This window comes from Aquila chrysaetos, chromosome 8 (genome assembly GCF_900496995.4).
Source record: "Aquila chrysaetos chrysaetos chromosome 8, bAquChr1.4, whole genome shotgun sequence".
NCBI classification, from domain to species: domain Eukaryota; kingdom Metazoa; phylum Chordata; class Aves; order Accipitriformes; family Accipitridae; genus Aquila; species Aquila chrysaetos.
In genome coordinates, this window is record NC_044011.1 from 26,150,298 (window position 1) to 26,166,847 (window position 16,550).

Below are 16,550 nucleotides of genomic sequence, written 5' to 3' on the forward strand. Positions count from 1 at the left end.
AAACATACAACATACAGAAGACTTAAATTCAGACAAGGGGGTTTTGGTGTGTTGTCTACCCCAACAAACAGAAGATATGTGTAGAATAAAATATGGGAAGACCCTTACAGTGAGATAACTGGTACCAAACTATATTTAAGAAAAGAACAAACCTCAAGCAAAATAGTTTAAATTACTGTCTTATTTCATCAAGTGTATGTATTTACTTTTCTTTTAAAATGCTTAAGATGACTCTTCTGTTATCATTAAAACGTTCACAACATAGTAAAAGTTCTTGATATGCAGGAGCCAAGACTTGCACCAATTTTATAGCAAAATGTTCTTTGTATATACATTCATTTATTTGTATAGAATTTTTGTAGGGATACATTTCAATCTATTATTAAAAAAAATACACTCTATTTACGTAACCACAATCAACACCAAAATGCTTCAGTGCAAACAAACCAAACTTCCCATGACATTGTACAATCCTTCAAGCAAAATAATTTAACAGAGATCAAATGATGACTTTTTTTTTTAAAGGGAGGCAAGAAAAATACTTTCCTATTTGTTTTTTTCCAAAATGTGAATTATTATATCTATTTTTGCATCTAGTCTGTAGTAATATTTTGGATAATGAGAACTATCATTTCTCTGTGTAAACATGTATCAGCCCCAGCTTTGCCACCATGTCCATCTCAAGCATCTTCAAAGATGCAGTTGATATAGAAAGGAAAGGAACAGTAATTTCAGCTGGATCTGTCTTCACCATGATTTACTCAATTATGTGGTGTCAAATTCATATATTCAGACTTTAACATATATTTAAGACTACACATGTATTTAAGTTATCCTACTACAGCCCATGACACACAAAATTGTGCTGATATAAAAAGTTAACAGTGTCTGAGGGATCACATATCACAAGCCTAACAAATTTAGGAGATTAATCACATGCAATCCCTAATGAAAAACTCACTGAAATAAAAATATTCAGAATAGTTTAACTTAAAAGTATCTTTTCCTTATCAGAGTTGTTAATGCTAAAGTCCTCCATACATTGTTTCATTTGCACTATACTGTGTATTATACTCCTGTTAGAAGGAAGGGATCCTGCTTTTTCATTGTTCTTCAAAAAAAATTACAAAAAAGAGGAAGAAAACATTGTAGCTGGAATTCTTTTCTTCAAAAGACTTTATGTTATAAGAAATAAAGTCCTGTGAACTTAACAGGTACAGGCTAGACACCGCTAAGTGGATAACCATATACCGGGGCAATTCACATACTTTGTTTTGTAGGGTGGTTTTCTTTTTTTCTCCTTTTTATATACAGTAGCTCTTTATGCTGGTATTCCATAAAATTTATACTTACCTTGGCAGACTCTGCATCACACGGTACATAAAGCGTGCACGATACAGAGCACCTACTTAAAGAAACACACTCACCAATACATATCGTAAACTTTTTCAAATGTTAAAACAGAAATTGTGTTGTCTATGAGCACGTTTTCTGCCAATCTGTTCTAAGTGTGCTTTTTCTAGTGTGCTATTGCTTACATTTTAAACTTATGGGCATTTGCAAAAAAAATGTAAGAGTCCCATCAATGCTGCTAGCTGTAAGAACTGATCTACTTTTGGCCTCAGTTTGACCTCAGAAAAAGAAATCTATTATTGGCCTTCCCTTCTTTTGCCTCAGAATAACAATTTAAACACCAGTTTCAGATTAGACTATTTCACATGCTGTAATGAAAAAACAGAACTGTTTCATTTAAAATTAGTATCCTTCACTGAGATGATACCTCTGTCAAATATTTTTTCAGTGAAAGAAAGGCTAGTCCAGCTGACAACAATTTACATGCTCTTGACAGTAATTTAAAATATTTAAAAGATATAGACCAGATGATTCTATAACTCCTTTGCACATTTAGCTACATCCTTCATAATCCCAATTTCAATGAAGAACTAAAGCCCAGGGTGAATAGCTACAGGATATTAACAGAGTAAAAAAGACAGCAAAGATAGCTTTAAATGGGTTATTTCTTACAGTTATTACTTGTTATTAAGAAAAACAGTTAAAGAGTAGCTCCTTATTTTCCCAACTTAGTCCAACTTTTTTCTGGATGCAGTCCCATCCCTGGTCTGAAGAACTTCCCCCTTACCCTAGCACAATTTTTACAGACCAGTATACTGCCACATACATTCAACTCACATGCAACTTTGACATCAAACCTGTAAAAACACATCTGTCTCTGTCTCTTGGGTTGTTTTCGCCCCAACTCATGCAAATACCTATATGCAAACCTAGAGAAAACACTGGGATGCCCCATTCCTTGTTTCACCTTTTCACTCCAAGAGATTAACATATGTTAATTATGCAGCACAAAAGCTAGTTAATACTTCTCATGCTTCACCAAAAAATCTGCAGTAATTTTAAAAACTGTAGTAGATTAGGCAAATTTAAATATGCCTGCTCACACTAACCATTTTTCTCCTGCTATCACTTGCTTCCATGCTAGAAATCCTTGCCCTGCTGAAGTCCATATTCAATTATAACTGTAGAAGTTGTAGCCCCACTATAACCAATGAGAACTTTACCATATCATTTAAGCTTTATAATAATGTCAGGCATTTCACTATCACTGGAATTTTTAAAACACTAACAGTGGTGAAAGAAAAGACAATTTAACAAAAATAATTACAGTTAACAGCATATGGTCATGTATTTCCAGAAGTGAACTTGTATTTCCACATGTGTTTTAATGTTTCATATGTTACAATTTAAGATTTCTTCCTAAAAACTCAAGTTTAACTCAGAAAATCCTTTTTACTTCAAATAAGGGAATTTTTTGCTAGGGATGAGCCAACTTAAAATAGAAAAGGTTGTACATACCTTAGGTTCAAGGAAGTACCCTTTAAAATACCGATACCAAACAGGAACTCCTCTAGGAAGCTCTACAGTAGCCTTCCATAATTGACTGTGGGAAAAAAAAACAAAACAGTTCCAAAATACAGCCTAACAGCCACCTCCGACATATGTCTGTCTTAAGTGAAGTTCTAAAATAAAGTTCAGCGTATTGCTGCAAGAAAGGTTTTTACAAGGTAACTTAGCCAAACACACACAAAGCACAATAAATACTTGGAACTGAAATTGCACTTTCTAATGTACAGATCTGAAGTGTTCTAAAGGAGCATGAATTCTCTTCCTCATTTAACAGATGGGGAAAACATAATGAAATAATTCAGGGACTCATCCAAGATCACTCAGCAAGTCGCTGACAGAATTATAAATACATCCTGTGAGCCCTGCATCATACAAACAGCAATAGGCAGGACACCATTTTAAGAAAACAGTGAATTCCTCTGCTTAATTGAAGCCTTCTTCATGTACACTCATGTTTATATACACACAAACCCCTTAAGAGTTTTAACACAATTCCCATTTTAAATAATCTTCTCCCCATCTCCTCATAGCCACAGTAATAACTTGTATTGGTTAAAAAGAAAGTAAACACTATAAACATCTCCTATAACTTGCTGTATAGTTATTGGACTGAGAATTGTCCATAGCTGTTTCCTATTCAAAATGTCTACAACTAAACTACTGAAATATGTCAGTGACAATGGTAGAAGCATCATCTGTAACTAGGAAAGCATACCCAAGTTAAACATTTTCTTAGACACATTCCTAAGCATTCAAAATGTGCAAGGGCAACACAAGAAATTCTGGAGAGTTTTACTAACAGTACATGTAGCTCAATAGTTTACAAAGTCAAAGCCAGAATAAATTTGTTGCTCCAGAACTCCAGCTACTTCAAAGGGAACAAATTAAAAAAAAAACAAAAACCCAACTTACCGATCATCAGTTTGGAGGACCACTGCAACTTGTGGATTCCAATTTCCCAAAGCACTGCAGCTCCCACATATTGCAAAAACCTCTCCTAAAAAAAAACCCAAGCAAACAAACAGAAAAACCCCACAATCATCACTACTCAAGCCTACATGAAATTAATAAGTACAGCCTACATGGTCAAACCTTCAAATATTTTAAACATATACACCAGAATCACCCATCTAAACTCCCTCTTTTCAGTTCAGAAAGGAATTCTCCCCCCACCCAAAACTACAACAGCATTTTCTTCACCATTGTAAGAATCTCATTGAGAGAGGGACTACTGACAAGCCCAGCCCTTAAAAGGGTTGACTTCCAAATTGTTCTGCAGTAATACTGTTCAAAAATCTCTGGAAACACAGCAGGCAGATTTTCACTGTAAAATGCTTACTGTCAAGACGAACCAGTTTTTTCCTATATACTGTCCATTTTTTTAATATATGTACCTATACACACACAGTACTGAGTAACATACATGTCTAAAAACATAATTCTCTAAAATTCATACTAACAATCTAGAAAGCACAAATAGGAAGTTGCTAGCATTATTCCCAAGACAACACATCCAATTAATTTTATTCCTGAGAGAAATAAAATGAATTTTGCTGCTATGCTTTCAGTTTTTTATTGGATATAAAAACATAACATTACACAAAACCACCATGAAATTGTCACACTGTCTACCCTAATGCATACATACATAAAGAATGAATCCAAAAGATTACAATAGTACAAGAATGCTTGATTCTGGGACATCCAGGAGTTAAAGTTAACATTGCAACTTACCCTTGTTTTTAATACAAAACCTGTATGTATATGACTGCAAGAACAACAACAATGATAAATACAACTGGAAAGGACAAACTAGTATTTTGCTTTTGCAGGGTTTCAACAATATTTCTAGACACAAGAAAAAAAATCTGTTGCAGAAGGAGAAAATGTGAAGTTTTAAAGTATATTTAGGCACCATTTGCTTAACCTTTTAAGCTTGCTATGCAAAATGTAAGAACTACCATAGTGTTTGAGCAACTTATAAATAAAATGTAATTAAAAAAATACTGAGATTTACTTCAACCTCTAACATAAAATGCCTAAATGTAAATTTTCAAACAAAGTCACCCTTAAACCAAAGCAGACGAGGAAATCTAGCTAAAGTCAAATTAGTCCCTTAATTGGTGGAGGGGGTGGAAGCATTTAAGAAAAAGGGGAGAGGGTATCCAGAACTATCCTGCATGCCTCATCAACAGGAAAAGCAAAGATCAAATTGACAGCTAAAAAGTCTGAGAGAAAAAGTATCAGTCTTAACAAAAGCAAGATACAAGCATCTATGATGGTGATTTCCTGTTCTCCAACTGGGAAAGCAGTAGCAATAGAGTTGGAGCCACAATTATCTCAAGATACAAAGTAGGCAAGCTATATACAACAAAGATACACTACCTTTTACTAAGCCAAATATCATAGCTGGAACTTTAAAGTCTGAAATAACCATTTTGAGGAAGTCCTTATGCCTCTAAAATTGTGTCCATTTTTTCCCATTATACAGGTTAATCTAATATGAGATACCACCAGGATTGTTTATGAAAGAAACCCCTGCAGACCCAGGGGTTGCAAAAAAATCTACAAAAGCCAGGAATTAAATAGGATAATTTGTTCCTAAAAACAGCTTACTGAAATAATTTTAAAGAACATCTTGAACTACAGTCCCTTTTTTTTTTTTTAATAAAATCTTTTGGTTCAATTCATTTAAAAAAAAATCAAGCTTCTTGGATGCTCACTGTAAGCACACAAACGCAGACAAACATCAGCTGTATACTTACTATGCAATTCATTGCACACAATTGCCTCGGTCAGGCACTTTACCTTTCCCACTCTGTACTGAGGCACATTATGGTTTGTTTTTGCAGGGAGGAGGTAAAAGGGGGAGGGAAGACCACCTGAATGCCACACAGTTAGAATTTCTGACTGGATATACTAAAGAGAAGCTAAAATTCTTTTAATAACACTCTAAAATAGCAGCATTTAGTACATCTTAGTGTACACACCAGCCAATCTCTGAAGTGCCATCTAAATTATATTCCTCTTAGTAGCAGCTAGCTAAAATAGTTTTCTGGCCTTCTTTTTTAAACAAACCTGTGAACATTCAGTGAATACTTATAACTCAGCAATGTACAACACACAAAAGGCAACATTTGAACAAGATGTGCAGTCACCCCTAAACTCACTTCAACAATTACATTGCAAGGCTGAATCAGGATTTGTAAAATGCTGCTTAAATTATCCCAGGAAAGGCACAAGTGAAATGCATGATAAACTGGAACTGCCTTTTCAAAGGCAGTTCTAAACTCAGTGGGGTTTGGTTTGGTTTTGTGTTTCAAGCTCAGGGGTCTTCAACTTCTCCCTCTCCCCTTGCTGGGGAAATCTGATGCTGCTACTGGCAGAGCTCCTTCAGCTACAGCAGAGGAAGCTACTCCAGGCGTTCTGCCCAGTCTCAAAGCTTGCAACAGCCTCACTGATGTTGCAACCTCTCTGCTTGGGCCAACTCTGTTGGAGAAGAATCTTTGTGTACAGTTGGGAGCTAGAAGCTCCATTTTTTTATTTCATAATAGCTAATCTTTGGCCACCTAGCAGTCTCTTGGTATGGGACTGTGTCCTGATGAAGACCTAACGGAGTCACAGCCAGTACTCAGTGACCCTCTTCCTTCCACTAGGATGAGGCAAAAAGCAGCACTCCCTGTCACAAATATGTAAAAGTCTACATCAATGTGTTGGGCTTCATCACCAATGCTGATTCCAGAAGTGGTTTGGCTACAGAAAGTGAGTCAAAGCTCATTCCTATGCCGGTGATGTCCTTTTATCCTGCCAGTTAGCCTGGAATCACTGGCTTTGACATCAACAGGAAGGGAGTGATGAGGACACAGAGAGCACGTTAGCACTAAAGGCAAGGATTCTTGTGCCACCAACTAACTACTCACCATGGTGATCTGACAAAATCAGTACATGATGTTTCTAAATAAACTGGAAATTTTGCTGTTTGTAGAACTGCTGATAGCTCTGAAAACCTACTTCTCTTCTTTAACAAGACTGCATCTTGCCACTGCTGCATCTAAGAGCTCTTCTCCCCAGTCAAAACCAACAGTATCAATATTGTCATAAGCAGAAGCAACCTTCTGTGTCACCTCTTGATGCTATAGATATGGCAAGTATTTCCAGGTAATACTTTGTAACCAGCCAGCGAGACAGGATCTAGGTCTCCCTAATCCTAATTTTTGTTCCAGATATTATCAGCACAAGAAAAAGTTACACATCCAAAGTCAACTCTGCTAGTGACAGTGCCATCACAACAGTGGAAGAAACACTGTAAATGGGGCAAAAAGAGCATGGCTTGCCATATTCCATTGTATAGCTACACCAGTGCTTTATAGCTTCATTTGATTTAAAGTTAAAGAATGAATTGACCTTAGAAGTTTTCTCCAGAATGCTATAAAAACACTACTTCTTACTAAAGGCTTCATGTCCACCTTGTGTGTCAATGTTCAGTTCCCCATTTCCCAATCAAATGGGAGAAACACAGGAGAGGTCTAACATGGGGCAGATTTCAAAACTTGTAAAATGTTTATATCATTTTTTTTTCCCCAACTACAACAGACACTTATGCCATCTGGTATTTGCCTGTAACAGGAATTTTGCCAATCTGTAAGTGTTCCCACATTCATCTGCTTCTGTTAGGCAACCACCAATTACTTTTTTTGGTGACCTTCCTTCAAAGTTCCTAAAGATGAAGGTCAAAATAATAAGCACAATTTATCAACACTAAGTCTTGGTGTTCTACATGATCTGACACCTTGTGTTCCTCATTTAGATTATGGAATATATTTTACACATTTTTGCACAGATAGAATATCAAATTAAGCTGCATATTCTTTCTGTCCTAGTCAACTCCTAGAAGAGGTCACATCTTGTTATGGACAGCCTTCAACAGGAATGCAGACAGAATAAAAAACCAGAACAAACACGTCAATGCATGCCTGACTATCATGGTTCAGAATGTAAATACTCGTTTCCATGGAATAAAAAGTTACTAGAGACAGAACACTATTTTAAAACAATCATAACCACTTCAGTTAGCATCAAAATCTCTAGCACACTATGAAATTGTTGTTCGAAGAAAAAGGTAAAAATTAATTCCCAAATCTCACTTTCAAATTCCTATGTGAAATTTCTTAATTCATGTATTTTACAATGACTTATCATTTTGGTATTTGAACTCACATGTTCTTTGACCTCTGAAGAAAAAAGACAAGACAGCCTTTGAACATTCTTCTATTCAGTTTTCTTCTAGTTAAACCATACAAAAAGGAGAAAGCATGATTTGGGTACCTGGTACTGATGGTCCTCTTACTTCAAAAGTGACTTGAGAAGAGGTCATACCTGCAGAACTTTTGTCTTAGGATAGTTGAAATCTCCTACAGTGGGAGGAAAAAGATACTACATTTCAGGAACAATACATTACATCTGTTGCTGTCCTAAGTAAGAGGAAACACAGATCCCACCGCTTATAGGGAAGTAAGCCACTAGTGATGTTACTGTTTGAGTGAGCAGTAAAAATAGAAAGTTCTCTAAAACCAGCAGCAGCCCCAGAAAATAGCATCCAGCTGCAGAAGACACTGTTGCAACACTGGCACAAGAAAAAGACTAGTAAATCAAATACCATTTGCAAGTATCAATATCATGCAGCATTCATCAGTCTTAAGCTGAGATTTTTCAAAAACCTCTGTTTTGACTAATTTTGCTCCCAAAGAGGCCACTGGAAGTTATAAGACATTTAAGATTATGACCCTTGGCAAGCAGTAACTCCTGTCTCATCTATACTGTTCTTCAGCATCCTCTTCAAAACACAAGAAAGGTTTCATAGACAAGCACTTACACCTTGAAGGAAAAAGGGGAAGAACCCATGACAGATGACAGCTCTCTGCTGTCACAGGCAGTGAGTTGTTCATCACCTTGGACTGTGCTCCCCTACCAATACTTCCACCCTTTCACATGGAGCACCAACAACTAGAAGCACCAAGCAGTCTTCAAAACACCACAGCAGGAAGGGACTGCCTACAGCCTCTGTAGCCAGGACTGTAGCTGGAAGATTGACCCTGCTTCAATTTTCTACCCTCCTCCAATACACAGTAACTTGATGGAAAAAAGCTGGTAGACTCCCACTGTCCCAATTTCAGCAGAAACACTATTGATATAACATATCCTTTTATGTTATTTATGAAAGTAGTAGTCATATTAAAGTCCAAGTCTGGATGTTGCTAGACTAACCGTTATCACCCAAGTATAATCCTTTGGACATGGGCTGCAAAATAATATACTAATTCTATGCAGAACTAACTTTGCAATGCTCTCAACTAATCCATTTCTTTGTATTACTGTAGGTTTTGGGGGTTTGTTTTTGGGTTTTTTTGTTTTGTTTTTTTTTTTTAAACCAAGCAAGTAGAATGTTTTTGTTGCTATTTTTTAACAGGACAAAAGCACTTTATTTCAGTACAATGTTGGTCAGCAATCGTTTAGTAACAGCTTTAATAAGAAGACAAGAAGAATTAGCAGCACTAGAGAAAAATCTACCTTTCATTAGCTCTACTACAAGCCCTTACCTTCAAAGGCACAGGGCAGTTTAACAGATGCCTTGAAAGCAAGAAAAGCTAAAGAAAATCAGATACCAAATAGGAAGAAAAAAAAAAAAGCTCATAATCAATCCTTATTCCTCTCAAGCAATCAGAAAGTTAGTTAAGGTCTGAAGTTTAAACACCTACAATTTTTCTTCTGGATCTTCTTCTCCTCCTCTCAATCTATTCCTTTTCTAACTATTGCTGCCTTTACATTCCTTTTTCTCCACCCCTATTTCCCTCTCTCCATGTCAAGGGAGAGGACTTTTCAGTGGTAAAATGAGAGCAAGAAGATGATATCAATATAGATGTTTCTGGTCATATATTTCAATTCTGCATGTAAACTTTTACAAGCAATATTTCTGCAAATGATAAAATCCCAAACTAGTGAAGCTAGAAACAAGCACACTTTATAAACAGGAATTCCATGAAGCACACACCCTTTATGAACTTTGTCATATGTGTGATATTAGGTGGTCTGTATGTTAACAGTAACACATTCTAGCATTTATTTTTAGACACAGAAGTGCAGCACGTTTCAGTGCTGAAACTAAAATTGGACTTGTGAAACCAGTCCAGTATGACACAAAAATCTCCATTTAAAGCAGAGAATATAAACTACTAGTGTGCATTTATCATGACACTAAACAGCTCAGGGCCTTGGCTGTGTTCAACGACTGTCCTTGCTTGGACATCCTTTAACTGAAAAGGCAGAGGAGCCAAAGGGGAGATGGAAGTAGGCAAAAATGCCTTGCCAAAGACTACAAAGCAGGTAAGTGACAGCTGAAGCCTGAACCCAGCTCCCGAAAGCAAGAACAGGCTTTTGCCTTGTAAAAAAAAAAAAAAGCTTCCAAAGCCAATGCACCATGACTTAAAATGAAACTTGACAAAAACCAGCATGTCTGTCTTACTCCAAATTACTTAACTACCCATCCATTCCTAGAGAAAAATCTGAAATCCTGTTAAGTCTATAAAGCTTTTAGCCAATCTTGTAAAAATTCTGTGTATCTACTTGCAAGACGTTTGTGGGCTTTTCTAAACCACCTAGCAAAAGAATATTACTTTTCTATATAACAGTAGTTAATTGTAAAGATATTTTGATAAACTGACTTTGTAAAGTTGTCAAAATTCTGCTCAAAAAGCACTTTATCTCAAAGACCTACTCAACCTGCCCATGGGATGTATATGAGAAGAAAACTCTAGTTTACATCACCAAATACAGGGATGATTTTTCTAGCACAACTGCAGCTACAAGTATTGCACTTACATTCACGTTTAGAGTCAAAGTATTAACCCTCATTTTGAAGAAACATCTTTTCTAGCAGAACACTGTATGTAAACACAGATCAAGGAAAAAAAAGATCTGCTTTTTGTTAATGAATAAAGCCTGTGTTGTATATTATCATGCACTTATAAAGCATTCTGTACTTTCAAGACATGATACTAAAATGCTTTATTTAGGCATAACTTTAGCTGTCTAGTTACTGATGGTTCCCGAGGAGTAATTTAATTCCCAGAGAGAAATGGCAAAAAGCCCTAGACAATAAAACCCTCTGACCAGCAGGTGTCACGCTACCTTTTAAACCCTATGTTCCTTCAGATTTTCAGCACTGCCTCACCGAAGAAGCTGACAAAGAATAACAAAGTCCTCCCTGCTCTCCACACCTGTAAAGATGGACTGTTTGGGAGAACGTAAAGAATGCTGAGCTCAGAGGGGTCATAACTGTCTGCTTAGGGGAACTGAAACAAGTTAGAACAATTACACTAAAAATGTTAAACACTTCCTAATCAGCAAATATTAACAGTCAACCCAGCAGATTTATGAACTAGAAGTCCTTTTGCAATGACCATTTTTAAACATTTGGGTTCAAAAGTATTAAAGCTGAATTCACATCTGCCACAACTACATGTGTCCAAATGCTAGCCTAGGGTGCAAACAATTGCCCCTCATCCTATGTCCCACTTCCTCCCTTTGGTCAGCTTATGGACTGCAACTACATGCAAGCAAACAATGAACACTTGAATCTCAGTCATTTCCTCATGGGAAAGAGGTCTCACCACAGTAGACAGTCACACAATGGTATCAGCAATTCACAAAAAAAAAAAAAAAAAGTGTTTCTCTACCTAGAGACTCTTGCTTTTACAACAGAAACATGTTCTTTCCCCCAGCATGTCACAGTTCAAGTCTCTCTCACTATCCTCCTTTCACAAAGCAAACCCTCACCTTTCACAATCTCTGGAGGTTTCCTGAGGAGATGGTGACTGCAGAGCAGCACTCTGAGTCCTGGGGCTGTACTGACATGCTGCATTCAAAAGCTTGACTCAGGTAACCCTGCCCATCATCCAACCTCACTGTATAAAATAGGCTGTCTGCGAGGCTTCCAGAGCAGGGGCAACATCAACAGCCTACTAGGTAGGGTCATGTGCAATCTTGGTTCTCCTGCCACAAGACAAAGCTCTCATCATGGTCTCAGATGAGAAAAGCAACCGGGAATCTTGCAATTTCAGAAGTCCACTTACTTGCCTTCATACACCCCCCCCCCCCCCCCCCCAAAAAGCAACAAAGATTTAAAGCACAGCATTCTGCAGGCTGAATGGAAGAGAAAAAGCGTACTCTTTGTTCTACTATTGCCTGTAAAGCTTCCCTTCCACTATTTTCTCCTCCTCATGGGCACCAGAAGGAGTACAAGAGCAACAGGAGTTAACGTACTTCCCTAAATAATAGGGAACCCAAGCTCTCCCCTCCTGATTCTAGAAGGGCACTTCTAGAAGATGCAGGCAAACAGCCATGGACCCCTAAAGGCACTTGGAAGAAGTGAAAAGATGACATTTCAGACTCTCCTTGTAGCATAACACAATCAACTATTAATGTATCACAAAGTATTATAGCTTTCCTCTAAAAGGAGGTAGCAAAGGTCATCATGGATGGGGAAGACCAGGATAATTTTTGGTTGTAGTCAAAATATACCAGAACATGGACTTAATTTAATAATTCCAAGCTTGGAGTTCATTTGAACCTTTTAGCTTACAGGTCTGGTGGTATATAAAACCCCTTCATGACCCTTCAGCTTTAGTACATTATTCCCCCCACCCCCGCCAAGTTTCCTTAACCTTCCCGATATATTTTAAGAGGTACTGGCTGTTTGCTGTCCCATATCTTATTCTCAGTATTTTAGGCAAGTAATCTGGAACAATCTTGAAACATAATAGCCTAGCTTGCAAACACTGAACAAATTTTAGACTCATAAAAATTCATAGCATTCATAAAGCCAGATGACATGCTCTCTCTCGATACAAGTAAGATTTTTAATAGCAACTCAAATAGGTTTGTGAAGCTCTGACTTCTAACGCTCTAATGGCAATGTCTGAGACAGGCTTGAAGTAAGATGTGATCATTTTTTTCTACTGTAGAGACTTACAAGCCTAAAGGCCTTGAGCTTTCTTTTTGTTGTATGGACAGAAGGCTTTCAAAATTAGGCAGGGAACACTTTAGGCAACTATATTAAGATAGATCTGAATGAAAAGCTGCCTTTATCAACTGTGAGTTGGCTGTAAGGGCTGCAGAATAGTTGGTTATACTTAGCAGTGGAAGGAAAAATACGCATTGACACCTAATTGGGGAAGACAGGGGAAACAAACAGACCAAGCCTCAGGAAATTCTACACTAGCTTTCTAAATTGGGGGCGCCCGCAGGGAAGATTTCTATTGAAAGTAATCAGAACTCATAGCAAAAATTACTTCAAGATTAAAGGAGAAGCAAAACATTGCTCTTCCAGTGCATGAAGGGAATCCAGAGTTTTTTGCAAATATTATCCTCTCTAGGATGGATCTAACAGAGTGTGAACTCAAAACAACTTCATTTGAGCTCCTAGAAGCTATATGACCCAGGTCATATGAGACCTTGACCCTTTGCATGGACTTACTCCATTGAGGATAATCAGTATTTGGCAACATGCTGATGAGAAAGCCAAAAAAAGCAGCAGACTTACACCAAAATATACTGTGTTACATTTCTTCCCTCCTCTCCCCCCAAAAAGCCCCAAAACCCTATCTAAAAAATTACTAGTAGAAATTTCGGATGTAAAGCTATCAACCCAAAACTCTCTTGCATAACATTGTGTTTGAGGATGACTGGATAATACACAGTACAGATTTTTCAATGAGGGTAAAATAGAGCTTACAAAAGTATATTTTTAATGGGTGAATTTATTTTTTTTTAAGATATCCAGGTATTTGAATTTTTTTATAGGTACTTAATGGGATTTTTCAAAGGTAATTAGACAGACAATTAAAATGAGACAGCTAGGTACCTAGGTGCCATGATATTCCTGGAATGCATTTTAGTACTTTCAAACATCTGGTTCCTAACGTGAGAATATTTTTAACCACTATATTACTGAATTTGCTTAGTTATCTGCAGAAAAATAAAGATCATCTGTGCACAAACAGGATCTTCCATACCATTAGCACACATTTCATCACAGACCACAGTGCAGACTACTGGTATGGCAAAAAGTAAACATATGCTCAATTATTTCAAATTATCACTCCTTTTTTATTTTTTTGCATATAAAGTTCAAAAGGGCAAGGACTAGAAGGCTGCAGTATTTTTGCTTTTATTTTTCTGATTTAAGCAGACATCCTCCACCTTAAAAGTACAGACTCATGAGACCTATCAACACCAAGGTCAGGTCCAGCTCCAGCCTGAAGCAGGAGAAAGGTGCCACAGTCCCAGCCAAGTCATTGACAGCTGAGAGTGCGTGCTGGCAGGAGCAGGGCCAATGCTGGGCACCACAGCCCCCTGCAACCTCCCTCGGGAAGCCTGTGTTTGAACACTACCATGCACTGCAGGAGAAGGTACTGTACTTATATTTTACTTTCTTGAAGGCTGTACCATATGCAGCAACAGAAAATCCACCATACGTCAGATCTGATGTTATGCTGAACAAAGAAGAGATATGAGCCTAACCACACAAAACTAATGTTTTAAGACACAGTTTTGTCGTTCTTCCTCAGAGCATTAGGCTCTTGAGCATAAAAATATCAACTTGAGCTACTTCAGACTATACCTTTAATATTTAAATATTAATACCTATTCAAAGCTGATTAAACTAGTAGTACGAAGAACAGATTTTGTTGCTTGTGATTGGTCCTAACAAGGTATAAGAATTATTTATAAAGTACATCTAAAGTAACAAATTAGGTATGTAATAAAATTAAGCAACAACAGTTGACAACACCTGGATTTTAGAACAAGGTCAGAGGATATGCTTGTCAGGACATTCACTCTAACAACTGGAGTTGAATTTTTAAAAACTGGAGAATTTTTAGAAACAACATTACAGCACCAACTCCTTCATTGTCACCGAAACAACCAGAAGGTTCTTCCTGCCCCCTCCTCTCCCCCCGCACCTTGACTGCGTGAGAAAGGACAGCTTTCTCATACTGCATTGCAGTATTAACACTGGACAGAAAACAAACTTGCATACAAGATTTGGACATGCTGTTCTGATTCAAAGGCAGGAATTTACCAATAGGGTTATGCTGACATTTAGAAAGAAGCAAAGCCCGTGTGCTATTTCTGAAACAGCATCACATTAGTACATAGCAACAGAGAAAAATATATTTAAGATGCTATTTTCAGTATCAATTTAAGTACCCATTTGCAAGGCCAAGCCAGCCCTGGTAATCAAACACAAGATGATCCCTATCTGACATACTATGTTCACCTATAATACATCTGCTTTGTTTTAAATAACAAGAACTTAATGTTTTTCAGCATTTCTTAAATACCTGTCCATGCAGCAGACTCCTCTGTCTTAGCTATGTCACAGCAGTTTTGCAGACAAAGTTCTTGAAAAAGACAGGAAACAGCTGAGGCATATTTGTAAGTAAACCAGAACATCCTCAGTCTTATTTCTCTTTGCTGAAGTGTTGTTCGTTATTAGCGTGTGGCTGACAAGATCTTAACCAGGTAGTAATTTAGCTTTTGTGACCATACGAACATTCCTCACTTAAAAATGACATGGACAAATAACATGTATAACACTCCCCACAGCTCTCAGTACTCAATACAACAACAAACTTTTTAAAGGGTTTTCAAAGCCTGTATCCATTTTATTGAGGAGCAGCCTGCTTTACTAAGAGATGAATTATGCAGCAGTTTAGACTAGTAGCTTCTATGCAAGACAAACAGCACTCCCCTGATTTTTTTAATATTTTCTATAGTTATTTTACAGGCAACAGTGCTGGAATAGAAATACATATAAAAATCTATAAGGAAAAATACCTTTTACGATAAAAAATAATTCCACTTATCAACTATTTCACTCTACCACTAACATCTAAAACACTCTGAAGGCCAATCTCCATCTAACAGTGCATGCTTTAATAAACTAAAACACTAACACCCTGCAAGACAAGCTGTCGATTGAAACGGAAAAAGAAAGTACAAGAAAATGAATCTGCACCTCCTGCAACAGCGTGGTTAGGAAGCAGGTAACAAAGATTAACAAAGTTAATCGAGACTTGTCTTATTAGTCCCCGGCAGATCAAGAACACGAAAACACATGCCGTTAGCATTGTCAGCGCGTTCCTTTAGTCCAAAGCAGAGACCGAGAGCAGAGTAGAGCACCCCGCCGCAGAGCCCACCGGCGCCGCAGCCCGCCGGCCGGGGACTTACCGAGCGCTGCCCGCCGCTGCGGGCGGCTGCCGCACCGCCAGCCCCGCACGGCGCGGCGCAGCGGCCGGCTCCTGGCCGGGAGGCGGCGCGCCGTGTCCCGTCCCGTCGCAGGCCCGCCCCGTCCCAGCCTCCCGGCCCTTTACATAATGCGGCAGCCACGGGACCGCCCCGGGCGAGGGCTTTCGGCGGGGACGTAAATAAACTGACCCGCCGAGCCCGGCGTGTCCCCGGCCGGCAGTCGCGGCAGCGCCTGCTGCCCTCCCGACACGATGCCGCCCCCCCCCCCCCCCGCTCCGCGCGGCACCCCGGTCACGGCCGGCGGCACGCAGCCGCTCTCT

General features: G+C 38.3%; 1 protein-coding gene across 6 annotated transcripts in view; it reads right to left on the bottom strand.

Moving 5' to 3' along the window:
- The window catches only part of GPCPD1 (glycerophosphocholine phosphodiesterase 1), a 47,761-nt gene that overhangs the window by 30,022 nt on the left and 1,189 nt on the right, over nt 1-16,550 (bottom strand). For 3 of the 6 annotated variants that reach the window (XM_030021211.2, XM_030021217.2, XM_030021210.2), the window contains exons 2-4: nt 8,248-8,333; nt 3,835-3,919; nt 2,872-2,956 (exon numbers count right to left, since the gene is read on the bottom strand). In XM_030021211.2, coding sequence (XP_029877071.1) covers nt 2,872-2,956; nt 3,835-3,919; nt 8,248-8,296 — 219 coding nt within the window. In that variant the 5' untranslated portion in view covers nt 8,297-8,333. Of the gene's footprint in view, nt 1-2,871; nt 2,957-3,834; nt 3,920-8,247; nt 8,334-16,212; nt 16,323-16,550 lie in introns of those variants that run through there. The other 3 variants (XM_030021214.2, XM_030021213.2, XM_030021212.2) reach the window with 2 other exon arrangements.